Source organism: Oenanthe melanoleuca, chromosome 3 (assembly GCF_029582105.1).
Source record: "Oenanthe melanoleuca isolate GR-GAL-2019-014 chromosome 3, OMel1.0, whole genome shotgun sequence".
Lineage (NCBI taxonomy): Eukaryota > Metazoa > Chordata > Aves > Passeriformes > Muscicapidae > Oenanthe > Oenanthe melanoleuca.
Window position 1 is genome coordinate 94,555,227 of NC_079336.1, and position 19,747 is coordinate 94,574,973.

General features: G+C 44.6%; 1 protein-coding gene across 1 annotated transcript in view; it reads left to right on the forward strand.

Annotated features, from left to right (window-relative positions):
* Nucleotides 1-19,747, forward strand: part of ALK (ALK receptor tyrosine kinase) — a 301,959-nt gene that overhangs the window by 275,560 nt on the left and 6,652 nt on the right. The window contains exons 16-27 of the mRNA XM_056486982.1: nt 186-368; nt 1,829-1,927; nt 2,607-2,759; nt 3,979-4,077; nt 5,800-5,986; nt 8,072-8,162; nt 9,035-9,099; nt 9,972-10,101; nt 15,287-15,384; nt 16,444-16,536; nt 18,191-18,292; nt 19,414-19,548. Coding sequence (XP_056342957.1) covers nt 186-368; nt 1,829-1,927; nt 2,607-2,759; nt 3,979-4,077; nt 5,800-5,986; nt 8,072-8,162; nt 9,035-9,099; nt 9,972-10,101; nt 15,287-15,384; nt 16,444-16,536; nt 18,191-18,292; nt 19,414-19,548 — 1,435 coding nt within the window. The remainder of the gene's footprint in view (nt 1-185; nt 369-1,828; nt 1,928-2,606; nt 2,760-3,978; nt 4,078-5,799; nt 5,987-8,071; nt 8,163-9,034; nt 9,100-9,971; nt 10,102-15,286; nt 15,385-16,443; nt 16,537-18,190; nt 18,293-19,413; nt 19,549-19,747) is intronic.

A 19,747-nucleotide genomic window follows, 5' to 3' on the forward strand; every position in this document is an offset into this window, starting at 1 on the left:
GAAATAAGTGGTTGGAGAGTAGGTAGGGTTATCCTTCTACATTTTCTGTAGAAAATACTTGTCCTTGTATGGTAGGTGAAAAGAGGTGCAGGTGATGACTTTCAGCTGAGGTGTTTTGAATGGATGCTTGTCCTGCAGAATTTATTGCACAAAAAGTAACCCCTTTCCTCTTCTCTCAACTGCAGGTGGTGGAGGTGGCTGGAATGATAACACTTCCTTCCTGTGGTCAGGAAAATCCTTGCTGGAAGGTGCTACTGGAGGAAGATCCTGCCCCCAGGCCATGAAGAAGTGGGGGTGGGAGACAAGAGGGGGTTTCGGAGGGGGTGGAGGGGGGTGCTCCTCAGGTGGAGGAGGCGGAGGATATATAGGTAAAGTGGCTTCGTGTTCAAGGTGTCCCTTCCCCTCCTTTAGTGCTAATGATCAGCAAAATGCTGATGATAACTCTCCTGTAGTTAGCATATTTGATTGTTATGTACTAGTATGTCTGTGTGTTGCCTTTTTAGCACTAGATGAATTTATGGCATTTAGTCTTTGAGCAAAGAGCCAGATTCCAGTTCTTCAGCTGCATCCCTGGCTTTGAGCTCTGAAAAATGTGATGTTAACATCCTGCTGTGATTCCTGAGCTTTTCATCTTGGAGTGACAGTGCTGGAGGAGGAGCCACAGCTATATGCTCCTGTTGTTTGCAGGACTTTGGTCCTGGAGACTGGCAGCCAGGCTTTATGCCAGGGGAAAAACACAGCTCCTCCCCTGCCCTGCTGTGGGTCAGCCTTGGTCCTGCACAGGTGTCTCTGGGGGCAGAGGCTCAGGCTGCCAGCCAACACCCCTCTTAATATGACTTCAGTCAACAAGGAGCTAATTTCATGTGCCTCTGTGTCTCAGGGCAGCTGTCAGATGGCATTATGTTGATTACAACTGGTGTGGACCAGATTCAAGATCTCTACTGACCTATAGTCTCCTGGACCACATAGTTTCTGCAGCCATCTGTGCTGTGGTGGACTCTTTAACCCCTGGTTCTCCACAGCTCAAATTAAGTACATGGTAGACTGGAAATCTTGAGAGGAAGTAATGAGTTTAAATTATTAAGTACATGTTTTGTACCAATGTTCCTGCATAATGCTTATTTTTCCAACAGAATAACTAACATCATGGTTTTCTTTTATTTCACTGAAGACAATTAAAGGGAAAAAGCTGTTTTTGGGTGGGGTGGGGGAATTGTTGCATGCTTGAAGTACAAAATATATGGCCTATACTGTGTTTCTAATATTTGTTATGTATTGCCCATACTTTGCTTCTGGTATGTTCTATATGCTGAAGCACAAATGAGCAACTCATAAATTCCTTCAGTCCCCACTTCTGGTGGACCACCCTGTTTTTAGGGTGCAGAGGAGAGGAAGGATATCAGGTTATTCATTCCCTCTGCTGACACAGTACTTACCTGGATCAGCAAGGGTACTAACTTAGCCCTGAAGTACTGGTGCTTTCCAGTCTCTTGGCTACATAAATTTTGAGAAGGTCTTGTATATTTTACAGCATATCTAAATGGTTAAAGATGAAGTTTGTGCCTTAATTTGTAACAGTCTACCTAAACAGGGCTAGTTAATTGATTGTCACAAGCTTCTATTATTTAATTGAAGTTCTAGAGGTAAAGTCCAGTAGTTCATGCCACAACTTGCTAAATATTCCCTATATATTAAATGCTTTAATTTATCTCTTTTTTCATTTGGATGTCTCCCTAAATATTCTGAATTCATGCATGTTGCCATGTTTGTCTGTGTTTTATTGTTTAATGAGCCTTAGTCTGTTAAGGTAACTTCTGGTTTGACATAGGTGGCAATGCTGCAGTGGACAATGACCCAGAGATGGATGGGGAGGATGGTGTGTCCTTTATTAATCCAATTGGTACTTTATACACTCCAGCACTTAAAGGTATTCATATTGGTCAGAAGTCTTCTCGTGGGCTTATTTCATTCCAAAAATAGTAGAACCCCTTACAACCTTTTGGGGTACAGCTCAGTGTCATGAACATGAGGAGGCAGAAAGTATATAAAGTATAGCAGAGAATAGACAGAAGTAGCAGGGAAAAAAAAACAGGGAGAGGAAACATCAAGCCTATTAGGAAATGCTCCCAGCAGTACAGTCTACCAGCCTACAGAATAACTTTGGACAAGGAAAGTGATAACAGAGCCTCATAGCTCAGATACTTTAGGAAAATAAAAGACAAAACACCTGACTATTCACTAACAAGCAAGTTCCTTAGAGCATCCCTTGGTAAAATATCCAAGTGATGCCCAGCAGTGCATGGGAGTGATAAATACTGCCACTCCAACCTGTGTTTTGCCAGAAGCCAGTGTCTTTAATATGTTTGCAATGTGTGGAAACAAAAAAATCTACTTGTTAAAAAAAAGCAAAAATGTTTGCTTTTGAGCAGCCAGAAGTATTTTCAAATATAGATGCACTCTGGCCTGGTAGATTCAGCCAAAAAGTTTTGATATTGCAGTGATTGCTCTTGAAGGGAGTAAAGGCTGGGAAAGAAAAGGGTGAGCCCAAGGAAATTATGAGAATGGTCTTTACAGTAATTAACTCAGCTTCTTCATCCACTCCCTAGTGACAGAGGGGCACGGAGAGGTGGAAATTAGGCTGCACCTTAATTGCAGTCACTGTGAGATGGACGAGTGCCATGTTGATCTTGAGACTCAAAAAGTCATTTGCTTTTGTGAGCCAGGCACAGAGTTGGCTGAGGATGGTGTGTCTTGCACAGGTAAGTAGGTGTGTGGGGTACTGCTAACATGTGGGACAGAAAATGCATGGCCAAAAGCTTTGGGCTGGAAAACATCCTGAAAGTACTGTCTACTCTTTCTTAAACCTGGCTGCAGTTGAATGTTACCTTCTTTCTTGCTGGTGTATGCTGCAGAGCTATTTTGGCAGGATGCAGCCTCATTAATGCTGAGGACTGGGGCACTGAGCAGCAGTGCTGCTTTGCTCTAGAGTATACAGAACACAGTTTGGTATTCCAGGCAGATCTGAGAAGAGTCAAATTTTGTGCCTGCTTGTGCTGGTGTTCAGAGTCTGCTCTGAAATCCTGAAAGTTTGCTTGCTGGAAGAATTTTCCAGCTGAACTTAAATTCCAGCCCAGTTCTCTAAAGAACAAACAAACAAACAAACAAACAAAAAGAAAAAAAGAGAAGTGCAATGTGAAGGAAAATATGATTCCTTTGGATTTCGACAATTAAGGTAAAAGTTCAGAAACTGTGAGAAATTCTGTGCAAGATTTCTCTGAGAAAAACTAAGTACAGTGCCTGCACTTGCCTTTATTTCAAAACCATGTGCTCAGAGCTCCATTAATAGGTTTGCTCCATATTCTTGTGCAGCAGTTAGAGCAGGTCACCCCAGGGGTTTGGGATCCTGCTTTCAGCTTTGTTACTGACATGAGAAAATTGTGGTGTTTTTAACATTCCTGCTTGCAAGATGGGTAAAAAGCATGGTCATTTTGTCAAGGTGAAGTAAACCTTAATAGCATGATCCCACATGAGGATGCAGTTTCACTACACTGTTATCAGGTTCTTCTGCCTGGATTACATGCATTTAGGAGATGAGGTATTGCAGTCCTCCTTCTGCTTCTGCTGTGATTTGGCACTGATAGCAGCACTTTAACCCTGACAATGTAATGTTCTTTCCACCCCCCCCAACCTCCTGCCCCTGACTTTTGTGGTCTTGTTTTCACATCCAGGGAGTTTGCATGTTAATTCATTGATAGTGAACCATCTGTTTTAATGGCTGATATTAATTGAGGAAAGTGAAACAATGAGGTATAAGAAGTCGCAGATCCTGACAACTGGTCATGCCAGAGGTTGCTCCTACACTATTTACTCATCAGCAGATGAGTAAATGGAAGGAAGAGTAGAAAAAAATTTGATGGCAAAAAAGTGGCTCCTGGAAGATAATTTCAGATATGTAATTCCTTCTCCTTTCTGATGCAGCTGAGCCAGTGGTTCGCCTCCCTTTCTCCTTGGTCTTGTCTGTAGTGACTTCAGCATTGGTGGCTGCTTTAATTTTGGCTTTTTCGGGAATCATGATTGGTGAGTGTTTCTCTGAAAAAGATATTTTCATATGAGGGCTGGATCTGAGCAAGGGATAATTGGGCCCTGAGAGGCAAAAGGATTCAGGTTTTCAGCTACTGCTGTATTTAATGACACCTTCCCACACACAACTTCAGATTTCTGTAGCTGTTTCTAACCACAATGACCAATTCGAGGAGGCTTCAGTTACTGTCTGCATCTCAAAAGAGACAGTATTGTTTGTGTTGCACTGTGAGGCTCCCAGAACACATCTGCTTCTGGTTTTGTGAGATCTGGTGCTGTTTAATGCCTAAAAGCTTCTTTATTTGTGTGCCTATGTACAGATTTCACCTCTTAATGTATGACATTTATGCTTAAACTCTCACATAGGTTCCCCTTTCACAAACTGCTACTTAGAAGGATGTAGATATTCTTGGCATTTTTGTATTAAATTCTGAAAGGTTTTTTTCACCTTTTTGTGTTCTTGTTTTAAACAATCACTCACCTGCTTTTGGTGCAAGCAGAATAGATTTGAATCAATGAAAAGCAGTCAGGGATTCAGGATTCAGGCAAAACCATGGCTCTGACACCTTTCTTTGTCTACACTCTATGTATGGTTTGTGGGAGGAGAGGGATGAACCTGGAGCAGGAAATTAGATTTGCACAGCTGTTTCAGTTTTAAGAATTTCAGGAGTTATCAGTTGCACACACATGGTCCTACATCTATGATTTCTGTCCTGACAGTACCTTTTTACAATGACTAAATACTTCTCAGGCTTGGAAGAGTAATCCTCTTTCCATCCAATGAGCCTATCTTTTCCATCTCAGGAAAGGGCAACGATTTAAAAAATCAAAGCAAAGGCAGTGAGGAGGAAAAAGGAGGACAGGAAGGGTTGGTGGATAGGTCATTACATCCATCTGCCTTTGCAAGTGCATGTTTACCCCTTAAATTTTTCCCCTGAGCAACATCTGCTGGAGAAGATGCAATAACTATTACCGTCACAGTCTCTGGGCTCAATCCAGCTCCCACAGAAATCAATAGTGATTTGACCTGCTCATGATTGTCATCTTCTTTTGGAAAAAATCCTGCAATATCAGTTACTATTTCAAGGAATATCCTCAGGATGTCTTCTTTCAAGGTGTGGTTTTTGATGGTGTTGCAGAAGTAGCAGTGAAATGATGTAAGGAATAGAACACTACCATAAACTGACTTCAAATGTAGTCCTACTCTCTTGTTTAGAAGCAGAGGAAGTTTAGAAAAAATAGCTTTTTTTATGTACAATGTGTTATTCTGAGGAAACAGCTTAGGCTATACATTTTGAACAATACGATGCAATAATTCATTTCAGACTTTAGTCACTTCTGTGTGATTTAGGAAAGTTGGTTATACCCCAGCTCCCTCAAGTCTCAAACTAGACTTGTATTTAGAAGGCCTGGTTAAACTATAGAGCAGAACAGAAACATCAGAACTGTGAACTCTGAGATCTCTCCAAGTGAAATTAATTTCACTTTTTCCAGATAGTCCATGAGCGAGCCTGTTTCTTCATAAGACGTGTAAATCAAAAGTTCCTGGGTATCTCCAGATCCCATTTTTTATCTGTAATTATTTGATATACAGAAATATGCCAGTGCCACTGGCTGGTTTGGTTCCCTGAAGTCTGGCCACAGCACAGTGAATCCCAGTGGGCAGGGCTGTGGCAAGTGCAGTCTGTGCACGTGGTTAACTGTGTTCTCCACGTTTAGTGTACCGCCGCAAGCACCAGGAGCTGCAAGCCATGCAGATGGAGCTGCAGAGCCCAGAATACAAACTGAGCAAGCTGAGAACCTCCACCATCATGACAGACTACAACCCCAACTACTGCTTTGCAGGAAAGACCACATCCATTAGTGACCTGAAAGAGGTGCCTCGAAAAAACATCTCCCTCATCCGGTAAATGCATCTTTGCCTTCGCCATCCTTCACGCTGTGCCCCCACATATCCTGGCTGTCCTAAGAGGTGTGAACACACAGCTCTGAGCAGGCACATGCAAATTCTTGCACACTTTTAGGTTCATACCCCTTTTCAGAAGTTGTAAAGCTGCAGTAGTTAGGCTCGTGTGGATGGGACTAGATTTGGGCATTCACCTTGACCTTCTACAGGTGCAGTGTTCACCACCTGGGATTGTGAGGAGAACTGAATACTCATCTCCAGTAATTTGGTTACATCTTTTACAGGCTATGCTCTTTTAAATCTTTGATCTTGGTAACGACAATGACATCCTTAAGTGCAATAGCAAGGAAAGCAATGGATTTGAGAATGCCAGACAGTATTAAAAAGTCAGGGGTATAAAACCAGCAAGATAATCACATCTAGATGAGAACTGGAAAATTTAGAAGTGTCTCCTAAGAAGAACTTGAAAATTCTGAGTTCTTGCACACTTTGCTCTACTGCAGGATACTTGTGAATGTGACCTGGTACCATACAGTGTTACACAAAAAAAAAGTGGAAGCAGGAGTCCTTGGAAAACTGGGAAGCTTAAGGTGCTGAAAAAATGATGCTCAGAGCAGTCTATGCAGTCTGCAATGTTTTGCTCTTATTTCATTCTCCCTTGCCTGCACATCTTGCTGGATTGCACCTGGAGGATTCCAGTGTACCCTGTGCTGCTGCTTCCTTTGTCACTTGGACTTGGAAAGGATTTTTGAAGTATGGCAAGCAGATAGCAGAGGATAAAGCTGGGAATTGACAAGGGAAGGGAAAGTGGGCTTTTTGGAAGGAGGGTGAGTTATGAGCTGTAAAGATCTGGTTTATCCCCTCAGTTTGTAATAGGTTGGTGAGGCAGAGCCAAGAATGGTGTCTCAGGTTGATACCTACAAAATGTTGTTACACAAAGTGGTTGAGTAACAGGCAACAATCAATGTGGTTTCACTGCCCAGATTGATTCTATCCTGGCAAAACTACAGACAGAGCTTATGGAACAGCAGAGCAGACTGTTCCTCCTTGTTCATGTGGATGGGAGGGCAACAGCCCATGCAAAAGAAGTCCACTGGTACAGCAGAGAACAGAATCAATGCAGCTCTCAGCCCAGACCTGGCTCTAGCAGGAGAGTGCATGCTGTAGCAGAGAGCTTTATCAAGAGCCTTTTCCCCAGTCTGAGATGCAGGAATGCCTCCTTAGAGGCTGGAAATAATCCTGCCCAATGTGCAGCCCATGCAGGGTTAAGAGGGACTCGGGATTTGGGGTGCAGCCTCATCCTGTGCCCCATTTCACCATGTCATTATGACAGGCCACTGATGTGAAATAGCTGTTGTTGTACCAGTTGAGGACTGAATAGACAGGTATGCAAAATCTGTATCACAGGGACATAGGATGGGATCTTTGTATGATTACACTTATTCCTTTCTCTTTTTCTTGTAATCTTATTCAAAATAAAACTGTAAGTTTCCTAATATGATCACTGCCAGAAACAATTCTCAGCACAAATTCCTAGAGCTGAGTGCCTTACTAAGCACTGTCATCACCATTTATTGGCTAAGGTACTTGCCCAGAATCACACAATAAATCAGGAAAAGTTATTTGGTTTAGAATTCAGGTCTTTTGAAAATCATTGTGCTTTGTAGTTTCTTGCTCTATGTTTTGTTTAATGGTGATGCAGAAATATCAGGGGAACTGTTAATGTGTTTAGGGTGTGTAAACACCAAGACTAAAGTCCTGTCTTTATTAATCTGTTTTGGAGCACCCACCACTGAGCACTGATACCAAAGCCATAGATGAGTGCTCTCTGTTATGTGCTGCAATGCCTGCAGCTCAATTTCACTGGGGAATGTTCACTTCTATGGATTGCTTTCCCTTCCAATTAAATAAAATGTAGGTCCATGAAAGATCTCACCAAGATCTGGTCCCCTGCATATTGTCAATATCCAGTTCTCCCTGTTACACTGCCGTGAAAATTGTAAGCCGGTTCTGCGAGCTGTGTCCACAGTGTTACAATGTGTGTTCTCTGCAGTAAAACCTTCTTGTCTTCTCTGGTCTGTCCAGGGGTTTGGGCCACGGAGCCTTTGGTGAGGTATATGAAGGGCAGGTGACAGGGATCCCCAGCGACCCCACTCCCTTGCAGGTGGCTGTGAAAGTAAGTGACAGTGTATGAGTTATCGTGATGCTTTCATGCACCTTTCACCCAAGAGTCCCAATGCATTGTAACAGTGAAGATGAATGAAGCCTTGCTGTAAATCCTGAAGGACATGGCTAGAAATGTTGCTGCTCTGTTGCAACGCTCTAATCCATCACAGCAATGGTACAGCTTGTAGCATACGGGTATGTGAGACTACTAAAAGAGGTCTGTGAATTGCAAATAGGCAGAGATTTCCCACTGTGGCAAAGAGCCACAGTAGACTGCAGGAATGAGAGCTAAATCCATCCTCTCTCCATCCTCCCCATGCTACACCTGCTTGGTAATCTGTCCAAAGCCTTGTGAGTCAGAGGCCAAAGGACCTTGCAAGTAGGAGATGGCTGGTCTTCCAGGGATCTCACCACTTCCTTGCAGGATGGATATGCATTGGATGTGAAGCTAAATCCTAAGAGACCCTGGCAGAGTTCTCCAGGCCTTCAGCAGTCTAGCTGGCTTGTTTTCTCTTAGAGATTACACAGCAGCACAGTTCTGCTGCTGGTGATGGATCCCAGCCTTGCTGGAAGATAGGATCATTGAACTGCAGAGAACTCAGGAGCTGTGATCTCATTCCTCATCCTCCATACAGCAGAGTCCCATATGTTGAACACTTCTCTGTGCACTCTGGGCTATTTCCTTTGCTGGGAGGAGGATGGGCCAGTTCTGGTATTTACCTTTCAACAGGTTTCACAGTCTAGTTTAGCAATGCTAAATGGTTGTCTTAGAGGGAGGTTTCTTTTGAGAAAGAAGGATTGCTGCAGACAGTGTTAATGCCAGCTGTTCTAATCTGTAAGATGAAGCATCTTCTCCTTGTTAACCTGTTCTTTCTTTCCCAGACATTGCCAGAAGTGTGTTCAGAGCAAGATGAACTCGACTTCCTCATGGAAGCTCTCATTATTAGGTGTGTATGAATCACATGAACACCACTTGTGTAGGCTTGCAAAGCCCAACAAAATAAAGAAAAAAGGTGGTGTCCTCTCAGTACATCTATACAGTAGTTTTAGCACAAAGAGAATATGTATTATCATCCTTTTCTGTTTTTCTTACAAATGAAGAGGCACCAAATGATTAAAGGCTAAATTTTCAAAAGGATCCAAATTGGTTTTCATTACCCAAAGTGAAAAATTTAAAGCCCAAATTGTAGAATTGATATTTTTTCTTTGTCTTGAGAGGAGAACATACCTTAGGAATTTGGGTCTGACTAGTCAAAACTAACAGATGACATTGACGTTATGCTGCTGTCATGTCATGTGCCCAGAATCCATGGAACTACTTTCCCATCATATTTGAGAGGTGGGGAAATACAGAAGTATTTGAGATTAGACCTCAAGAAACATCCTCTGCAAGCAGATCCCCATGTCAGTGTGTTACTTAGAACAACATTGCCCTAGGATGGGGAAAATTACAAATAGGCTTTCTTTTCTCTGTTATCAGACATGTTCTGCTTCCTATGCCCCACAAGTCTTGCTGTAGCCCAAAAAGAATGCAGAAAACAGGGAGAGGAAAAGCAGCCAAAAGCCATTGCTTCCCTCCCTCTGTCTGTCCCTGCAGTATTCAGACAGACACAGAATGCAGGAGTAGTGCTTTAGCTTTTTCCAGTCGCCCTACCTTTGAGATTTGTTATTTTCTGCGGAGAAAAAACAAAAAACCACAAAAAAAAAACAAACAAAAAAAAAATTTAAAAAAAAAATTAAAAAAAAGGTTTGCATGTTTTCTGCTGCTGTGCTTTTGGAGTCTGAGTTGCTCCACAGCAGGGTGTCCCTGTCTCCACAGCAAGTTCAACCACCAGAACATCGTGCGCTGCATCGGGGTGAGCCTGCAGGCGCTGCCCCGCTTCATCCTGCTGGAGCTCATGGCTGGAGGGGACCTGAAGTCCTTCCTGAGGGACACACGGCCCAGACCGGTGAGCAAAGAGCTGCCTTTGATTCACAGAGCTGCTGCCACAAGGCAAACACTCAGCTGTGAAAGAGCTGATCTATACAGGTGCTATTTCCCAGCCTTTTAGGTGGTCACAAAATTTCTGCTGCTGTAGCATCACCTGGCAGGAGCCAGGAGGATGGGGAACAGCTGCTGCTGGGGCTGTGCAGAGCTGCCTCATCCCTGGACTTTGCTAGATAACATTGCAGATGCTACCTAAAGAAAGAACAAAAGCAAAGTCTAAAAAAAAAAAATGTTAAACTCAACCCTTACCTCCCTCTCACCACTTGGGGGCAGGCTGGGGGAAATTGTTGAGCTAGTAAAATTAAAAATATCAATGCATTATTCAAAGTGCTGATCAGATACATTGCTGTGGATATCTGTCAGTTCAAATTTGGCATAGGCAAGGAGGCAGTCCAGCCTAAGCTGTCAGCTTAATAGAAAATATCTTCAGTCCAGAGTTTTAAAGATTTTCCCCACTGAAATCAGCATCAATAGGAAGAGACAGTCAGCTAGAAATGTGGAAGAAATAAATCATGATTTCTAGAGAGAGTTTATTTTTTCAGTCTCTGAGTCCCTGGGTCAGAAAGTCACACAGATATTGCTGAAATTTAAGACCAGGGCCCAGCTTCATCCTTGGTCTCTAAGTTCTGCAGAGGACAAAATGCTGCATTTTATCAGTACAAGAGAGACACAAATTCCCTCTAACAGATATCAATAAGATTCTTCCTTGAGGCATCTGGAAACAGATCAACTTTTTTATTTTTGCCATGCAGTGTGGTTTTCAGACATATAAAATGGTCTGTGAAACTCAGAAGCACTGCAGTCTTGAATAGGTTGCAGAAAAGTGACTCTTTCATGGATAAGGAGGCTAAACACCCAGAAAGGAAAGTCTGAAATCTGAGCAAGCAGGCTGTATAAATACAGGCTGTTTTTCTGAAGCACCTAGAGATGCTCCTACAAATGGGCTGAACTTGGTGGTAGGTGAATGGGGAAATAATGTTCTGCAACGTGGTCTCCACTCTCACACCCAGAGCAGTGTAAAATGGCTTGGGAAAGATGTGCTGCCAGGTAAGTGCTTCACCCAAAACTGCCAGGCCAGGCTGTGCAAGATGTGTGAAGAGGCAGTGAAACAGGATGGGGCTTGGCTGCTTAAATTAGAGAAGCCAGCTCAGTGATGGTACAGGTCTTGTGAGGAGCTACCAAGAGCACTAGTCCTGCACAGCAGGAATTTTTACCTACCTGCAGTAAAATAAGCCAGCTGCTTTTGTAGATGAAACAACCCTTAATCTTGACAGGATGAAGTCATGGGAGCCTTCTGATCTGAGGAGCTTTTTTCTGTTTGGCCCTTCCTCAGTCATGAGTTCTTCCTTACCACAACTTCTGCTCCTGTCAGCAGCAGCTGTGTGCAGCCCCTGTGAAAGCCCATGTCAGAAGAGGCTGATGGTTCACTCCATTGCTTCCTTAGTGTTTCTCTTTCTGCCTTCACAGTCACTCCTTCCATTCCTCTTCTTTCTTTGTCTTTCCTGACCTGTTTGAGGTTGCCTGAGACTGACCATAACAGCTACCAGGCACAAGGCCAGTTTCATCAGCTTGAAGATTCTCCTGGTTTCTGCATTTAACTTGCTCCCAGGAGTGAAGCAGATCTTGAGTTGATGCCTGTGTTTTCTGCTTTGTCCCATGTCTTCCAAACTTTGGGAAAACTGAGTTTCGAATGCAGATGGGTCGTTGCAAGCTGGAGCTGATTCAGAAAAGCAGCTTCCATCCCCTCTTTAACAGCTGGGTGAGTGTGGACAGCCTGACTCTGTGCAGACACAGATCCACACAATTTTACTCTGTTCTAATACCTTCTTTCCCCTTGCCTTGCCCTGCTTCTGCAGCCATCCCATGTGGTGTCTGCCTGGCAAGAATGACAGGGTAATCCATTATCTGGCTGCTGGGGCAGCTTCTGAGGGACCAGTGGCACCTGTGAGCACTGAGAAATCAGCCTCTGGTGCGTGCTTGACTGCTGGCTCACAAACTAGGAGGCAAGGAGACTATGACTGATGAGAAATGAGATGTGTGCAGGGCACTGTGCTCTGTCAAGTATGGGATGTGGCCCTGGAAGTGCATTTGCCCTCTGCATACACTCGAGGTGTGACAGTCTCTGTACATAAAGCCTGTGGCTCGGTGCTGGTGGATGTATCTTTGCACTGCTCTTAATGAGCCCTGAGCTGCTTTGTTCCTCCCATTGCTCATTCAGGGAAGACAGGCAGAAGGTAGGCATAGCAGGATGGATGTCTGGCTTTTCAGGGCTGTTAAAGGAAGGGAAAGACAAGGGACAGTGTAGAGTGAAGAGGATTTGATGAGCTTTGCATCCAAAAGGAATTAATTGAACACACAAGCCCTATCTGGCTGGGTGGCAGAGATGCACTTCTTACTCTGCAGTAAAAACCATGTCAATTACTGCCTTTCCCCTTATTTTCTTTCCACTTTTGTATTTTCCAGCTAATTTCTTTTAAACCTTGTCTTTCCCACCTGCTTTTGCTTTCAGCCTAATTACAAAAAAAGTGATTTATGTGTTCAGTCTCTACCTGCATCCCCCAGTTGCTCTTTGCACTGCCTTGCCAAAGATCAAATTCATTTGCTAGTTTTGTATAGACTTAATAGGGGTGTGGAAGACATTAACTTGACACAAATTCCAAGGCTTATAGAAGAAGAAAGCACCATGCTGGAGAGACCAAGCTGTGACCTGTGTGGCTTGGAACAAGACACATGCAGCATGCTGCCACACACTTGGACACTGAAAAGCAGGAAAGGCAGCTGAGGGAATGGAGCCTTAGCTCAGTGTGAGCATTGCAGAATTGTCCATTCTGGGAGGTTCAGTGCTGATCTTTCTCACACACAGCACAGCAATCAAAGCCCAGCTCTGGGAGAGAAATCATATATGGATAAATGATTCCCCTCCTTTGTGCTGTGCAGCCTGTTGCACAGAGCAGTGATTATACTGAACAATACACAGAATTTCATTCACCTTTAGCAAGATTCAGCCTCACCTGGGAGGTGTCACACCAGTGCTTCCAGCATGCTCACTGCCCTGAGCAGCAGAGCATTGCAGCTGGCATCATCCATTCATCTGGGGAGCAAAAGCTGTAAAGCAAATCCTTTGGTTTGTCTCAAGGCTGCCCCCTTGCAAAATGAATCCCAAACCTCCATTTTTCAAACAAATTACATGGCTAAATTGTCCTTGGCTGGGCAGTCACATCTGTTTTAGGATTGTATTTAGCCAAATAAAAGGTGGAAGGAATTCATCCAAGGAGTAAAAGGAAAGAAGAAGACAAAAAAAAAAAAAAAAAGGAAAAAGAGAAAAAAGGTATACAGCTCAAATCAGCTTGTGGCTTCAGTGTACTGGCTGCTTTGCAGTATAGCTTGAGTCTGAAATCAATTGTAGAGTAAAGAATTGGGCTTTTTACTCAGTTTTCACTTCAGGTTTCTGACCCTTGCTCAAAAGAGCAGGGAATGGGTAGATTGAGATATTAATTTCCCCTTGGTTATGCCCTGCAAGGAAAAAAGATGTGCATTCTTTCTTACTGTAGCCATCTTGTGTAGCTGGTGAGTCACTTTAACTCACAGAGGTAAAAGAGATTATTCCTCCTTCCCCATGAAATGGCAGGGAAAGAGCTGCTTTATGTTTGCAGAAAATAGTTATTCTGTAAAGAGGAAAGTTGAAGGGGAGATGCAGCCCAGTGTTTTAAAAAATCAATGATGTATATATATGCAATGAATTCTACTGTGTAAATAATAAAATATAGGCAGGTGGTACAAGATCACATTTTGGTTTATTGCCTTGCATTGAACAAAAGAGGCTTTGTTCACACAGAGATGCACCATTTTTTAATTATTTCATTAGTCAAGTATTGAGGCCGGGTTTTTTTTCCCAATATCTTCAGAGGTCAATAAGTTGTTTTTTTGTTTTTAATTTTACAGAGGGTTATGTTGTTTTTGTTTTGTTTTTGTGGGGTTTTTTGGTTGTTTTTTTGTTTGTTTGTTTGTTTGTTTGGGGGTGGTTGGTTGGTTGGTTGGTTGGTTGGTTGGTTGGTTGGTTGGTTGGTTGGTTTTTTGTTTTACCAGCCAATGTTTAACTACTGGCTACTGCAGAGCCTGGGTTTATTTCCAGCCCTAGTTTGCAGTGGTTCAGATCAGGTGGGATGGCCAGCACAGCATTGCATCCATCTGGAGACAGGTTTCATTACAACAGATGGGCTGGAGAGCCAGCAGCCCCTGCCACTGGAGAAGCTGTGCTGATTTGTGCTCTGCTGTGAGTGCCCCAAGGGCAGGTGTGCCTTTTGGGGACCTGGCTGACTGGCTGGTGTCCTAAGAGAGAGCTGAGGAGTGTGATAAGCTTTTTTGTGCAATAACTAAGGCTGATAAACACTTAGCTATGGAATGGCTGCTGTGGCATGAGCAGTCAGTGCCACCAGTTGTTTTTCATCACTCCACTGGCAGCAGCACTTTCCTCCTCCCCCGCAGCACTGACCACAGGGATCACTGATTCCCACCTCAGGGCAGCAGCTGATGGTTTGGCCTCAGGGGCTGAGAAGTGCTGGTGTGAATCCTGCCCTTTCCACCAGAGCATCTGGCTCCTCCTGGCAAGTGCTGTGGACTTCATCAGAGGGACAGGGCCAAGGAGTTGGCAGCCTTTGTCTTCCAGAGCCATTGGCTACACAAAACTCTCAGTGCTCTAAGGGGCAAGATAAAACCTACACAGATGTGGAGGAGGGAAAGAGCAAATGTGACTCATGCCATTATACCAAATGCCATTCCTGTGGTTCAAGGTGACTTTAGAGAGGAGCTGGCAATAATACAAAGAAACTCAGTGAAGAATAGGTCAGGCTACAGACCGCAAAAATCATGCTGGAAATTCAGAAGAATCTGCCATAAGAACTGGGGTAAATTCTTACAGGGGCATCCCAATGGAACTGGAAAGTCAGATCCAGCTGATTCTGTCTGTTCTGATTCTGTCTCTGGGATCTGCACATCACTTCATAGTTCCTGGGTATGAACTCTCTCATGTGCATTTTCCTAATCCCTTTGTGCACTGACATCAGAGGTACATCACTTGCTGGAGCTTCCAGGGCTGTGTCAGTGACATTTCTGCTTTTAACCCTTGTGTGTCCCTTGTCTTCTGGCAGAATCAGCCCTCCTCCCTTTCCATGCTGGACCTGCTCCACGTGGCCCGTGACATTGCTTGTGGGTGTCAGTACCTGGAGGAGAACCACTTCATCCACAGGTGGGTGAGCACAGCCTGGGCAGGACTTGCAGACAGGCCAGCACAGGCTCCTAATGCCCTGCTCCAGATATATTTATGTCCTGCTGCACTCTAGTGGCTGGATACCTCTAAACAAGGTAGACAAAATCAGAATCCTGGAAGCAATAAGGAGAGGAGCTGCTATAAATCAGGCTGGCAAAGTTCTGCAGTTTTGCCAAAGATCCTGAGCCCTGTCTCAGGGCCTGCACTTCTGCAGCCCATTTGGCTACTCTGCAAATGGACACAATCTTGTGACAGAAGTCTATAAAGCTCTCCCTGTCATGAATATTATTTAGTGCCTGTCTGCTCATTTGGGAAGCCTTTTCTTCTCATTCTTGAAGAGCACCTGTACAAGCACAGCCAGGAGGGCAACATCAGGTGACCATTGCTCCTGCAAAACAGGGTGTTTGGCAAGCATCTAAAATCTGCCTGTGGGGTAGAGATGAGCAGAGGGGTGGCAGTTCACAGTTCTGAGAGCCACCCACAAGGTGCCATTGTGTTATTCACACCTCAAGGTTTACTCCAGCCCAGCAGAGTGGAGCTTGGAGCTTCACCTGCACACACAGATCCAGGGCCACAGCTTCAGTATTCAGAGCAGCAACTGCACATTGGAGTTCTGCCTGTCTCTGGCAGTACAACAGCCTTTTGACAACACTTGAGCAAGCACTGTAGGAGCAGATCAATGGATCATTCCCCAGACAGCTTGATGCTGGGACTAGTACATTGCTGAAATCAGTTCCTCTTCTTGCACTCCTTAGAGACACAAAAATAGCTCCCAGGGTGAAGGGAGGCCCTCCCTTTCAACTGGAAGAGGTTATGTCAAGTTTAAAGAGAAAATGTTAAAGAACAAAACTCTTCCTGCTGTGGGGATAGATTGGAATTGGGGACACTGCAGTTATCCATAAACATTGACTTTTCTGGATGTTTTGGGTTCTCTGCAGCTCAGGAAAGTAGGTTTGTTTTTTTTTTTTCCTTTTTGACTTGCAAAACTGTCAAATGATTAAGTGGTTCTTCTTTTTCTTTTCTTCCCTTTCCTTTTAGGGATATTGCTGCCAGGAACTGCCTCCTTACCTGTCGAGGGCCGGGGAGAGTGGCTAAGATTGGAGACTTTGGAATGGCCAGGGATATATACAGGTAGCAGAGCCAAGCCCAGGGACCTGCAAGTGGGAAGTCACTGAAATAGGGAGGAGCAGTGTTTGTGCAGGCTCCTGTGCTGCTCTGTGTGACCCTGGTGAGGCCAGAGTGGAGAGATCCCAGCCTGGTGAATCCCAGCTGATGCCTTCCTGGTGTTTGCCTTAGACTGTCCTGGAGACTTTTCCCACTCCTGGCAGTTTTCTCCTGGGCAGTGAAGTCTAATGTTCGTGGGAGGTGTTCTTCCTCCCTCTTAGACTCTGCCCTCAGTTTCCTTTCTTTATGTTCTCCACACTGAATGGTGTTGATGTACCCTTTTGTTTTGTGGTCCCAAATCATTCTGAGTTTAATCTCTCTCCTTGATGCCACCCCTGCACCTTTGGTTTGGTGTCATCAGTAAATCTCCTCAATTTACTGCAGCTAAAGGAGGAAGGTGCAGAAGAAGGTCAGTACAAAGTAATCACCCAAACTGGAATTCATCCAGGACACAGGGTTAACTACCTCTGCTCTTGCAAGAGGTGCCAGAAACCCTTTAATGACCAAAAGCAGTCAGGGCTGCAGTTTGATGTCTCATCTTCCACAGAGCCCCTCTAGAAGTGCAGCTCCATATCCTGCTGTGCTGAGGAATTGATCTGCCCTGACTTGGGAGAAGGAATGCCTTGTGTTCAGTCACCCACACTGTTTATTCCAGTGCCTTGCCTTCTTTTTTTCCTGCTTGGGGATTCTCCTGTGCAATTACTGAGCCAGGCTTGGCTCTGCTTAGCTTGAGCTCTGTCAGTATCACAGCCTGAGGTGATGCAAACAGAGTGCCAGCTTTCAAAAAGCCAAGTGTATCAGAGTGCTTGGGTTTTTTCCCTCCACAAAGAGCCCCCATGCTGCCCCACTGTCAGAGGGGGCTCTGCTGGGACAAAGCAGCATCTGTCACCCTCACACAATCAGCAGAACTGACTGCCAACATGAACACTCTGGTGCTGAGCTTTCAAAGGTGCCTTTGAAGCCTGCATATGTTTCTTTGTCCAGCAATATCCCTTGGATTGCTCAGGCTGTGTGGCTATGATCACTGACACCAGCTTGCATAAGCAGCCTCCTGCAGCTGCCAGGATGGGATTTGGCCTTGCAGGCTTTATTTTAAATGACAGTGACTCTAAAGGACTGTTGTAACTCCTGTCTCAGGAAGATTTTTGTGATACTGTCCCAGTTCTGATGGTCTGGCATCCTCCTCAACAAGCTCCTTGTTCCTACAAATGGGTTTGGATTTTACTCACAGTGCTTTAGACTGGGTATATATGGGATAGGTTTGGTTTATTCTTGCTGGGTATGTCCATATGTGAGATGAGGTGAGGAGATCTTGCTGTGGTTGAAGAGGGCAGGAGGAGGCTCTGCTAGCAGCATTTACTTTATTAGTAATTCACTAGGAGGATGAGGATATCTGGTTTGCCACATCAGGCCTGAAGTGGTGTAGCTTAAACAGCACTTCCATGGTTTGCTCTTTTTCACTACTTTTATGAGAAGAAGCAGGTCTTTTCATTTAGATTGTTCCACCAAAATTAGTCTCTCCTCTGGCTCATAATTTTCATATTTGTAATTACAAAAATCCCATATTAATGGCATTTTCTGAATTCTTGGCTGACTGTGTTGTTTTGTTTGTTCTTTGCAGAGCCAGCTACTATCGTAAGGGTGGGTGTGCAATGCTGCCTGTCAAATGGATGCCCCCTGAGGCTTTCATGGAAGGGATATTCACATCAAAAACAGACACATGGTGAGCTTCCTTTCCTCTGTCTGTCTGTGCTGTGACCCCTTTTGTAAACTGTGAATATTTTGTAAAAATTCTTGTTCACTTGCCACATACTGGAAAGACAAGCTGGGTCTTTCAGTGTTCGAGGAGACAAGGGATGAGACAGGTCAGGGCTGTGCAGGGCAGGGGAGCAGGCAGGGAAGGGAGATCAAAGCAGATGCAGGTGCTGCTCCAGGCAGGAAAGCATTAGTCCCACACTCAGGAAAGCAGCATGGAGGCTGCAGGCACCATCCATCCTGCCAGTCAGGGAGAAGGGTGTCACACATCGTGGGTTTGCCTTTCTCCTGGCCTACAGCAGCACCTGGAGCTCTTGGGTGGCTAGAGGTGGGGAGGAAAATCAGATGAGCAGGAGGCAGGAGCTCAGGGGGTGTGTGAAGGGGGAAGGGGCAGGACAGCCCCTGAGCAAGCCCCAGCAGAGGGGTGAGCTCCACACTCTTGTACAGCTGAGTTCTGCCTGTCTCAGCACCAAGCAGAGGAGTTTCCCATTGCTGCACCTCTCTCTACAGTTTTAACCAAGGTTGGGGGTTCCCAGATGTTGACCAGCTGAATGCTTTGGAGCAGTCCTGTCCCAGCCACTGTCCCCACAGCTTTGCAGGCCACAGCACCCAGGCTGTGTTTGCTAGGGAGGGTTTTTATTGTACTCTGAGTGACAGGTGGGGCCTGTGGTCCTCAGAGCATCGCTGGGGATTCACTAGCACGATATTTCATGCAGGATATTCCAGAGGAAAAGCTTGCCATCACTCCTGTCTGTGGTCAGTGTCTCAGAAAAGGATAACCTGACTTTCATGTTTGTTGCCTCCACCTGAGCAGTGCTGAGTACAAGGGCAAAGCAAGCATATTTACCTACCTGCATCACAGGCTGCACTCACCTAACAGTCAACTACTGGTATTTGTTAAAAGTTCTAAGGTTCACTGTTAGAACTGTGCAGCTTATTTATGTCTGAATCCTACTGCAGGATTCCCAGCAGCTGCCTGATCAAAGGTGGCAAAGAGCAATGCTGATGGTGCTGAACCTAAGGGCATTGCCTACTGGTGATGGCCATTCCAGTATCCCTCACTTTATTTTCCTTTGCTTCTCTATTCAGGTCCTTTGGTGTATTGCTGTGGGAGATATTCTCTTTGGGATACATGCCCTACCCCAGCAAAAGCAACCAGGAGGTTCTGGAGTTTGTCACCAACGGAGGAAGGATGGATCCACCTAAAAACTGCCCTGGCCCTGTGTATGAGACTATAACTTTGATATATTTATGCAAATAAGTTTCTGTTTCAAATGATTTTTCTCTACTCAAAAGTTAATGACTTTTAAGATTCACCTAATCATGGCTAATCTGTTTGATTAAACTTTAGTGCCAGTGATTTCTCTAATATTTAATTTTTCTGTTGTTTTGGAGAATAATTCAGGGCCCATTTGAGAAGTCC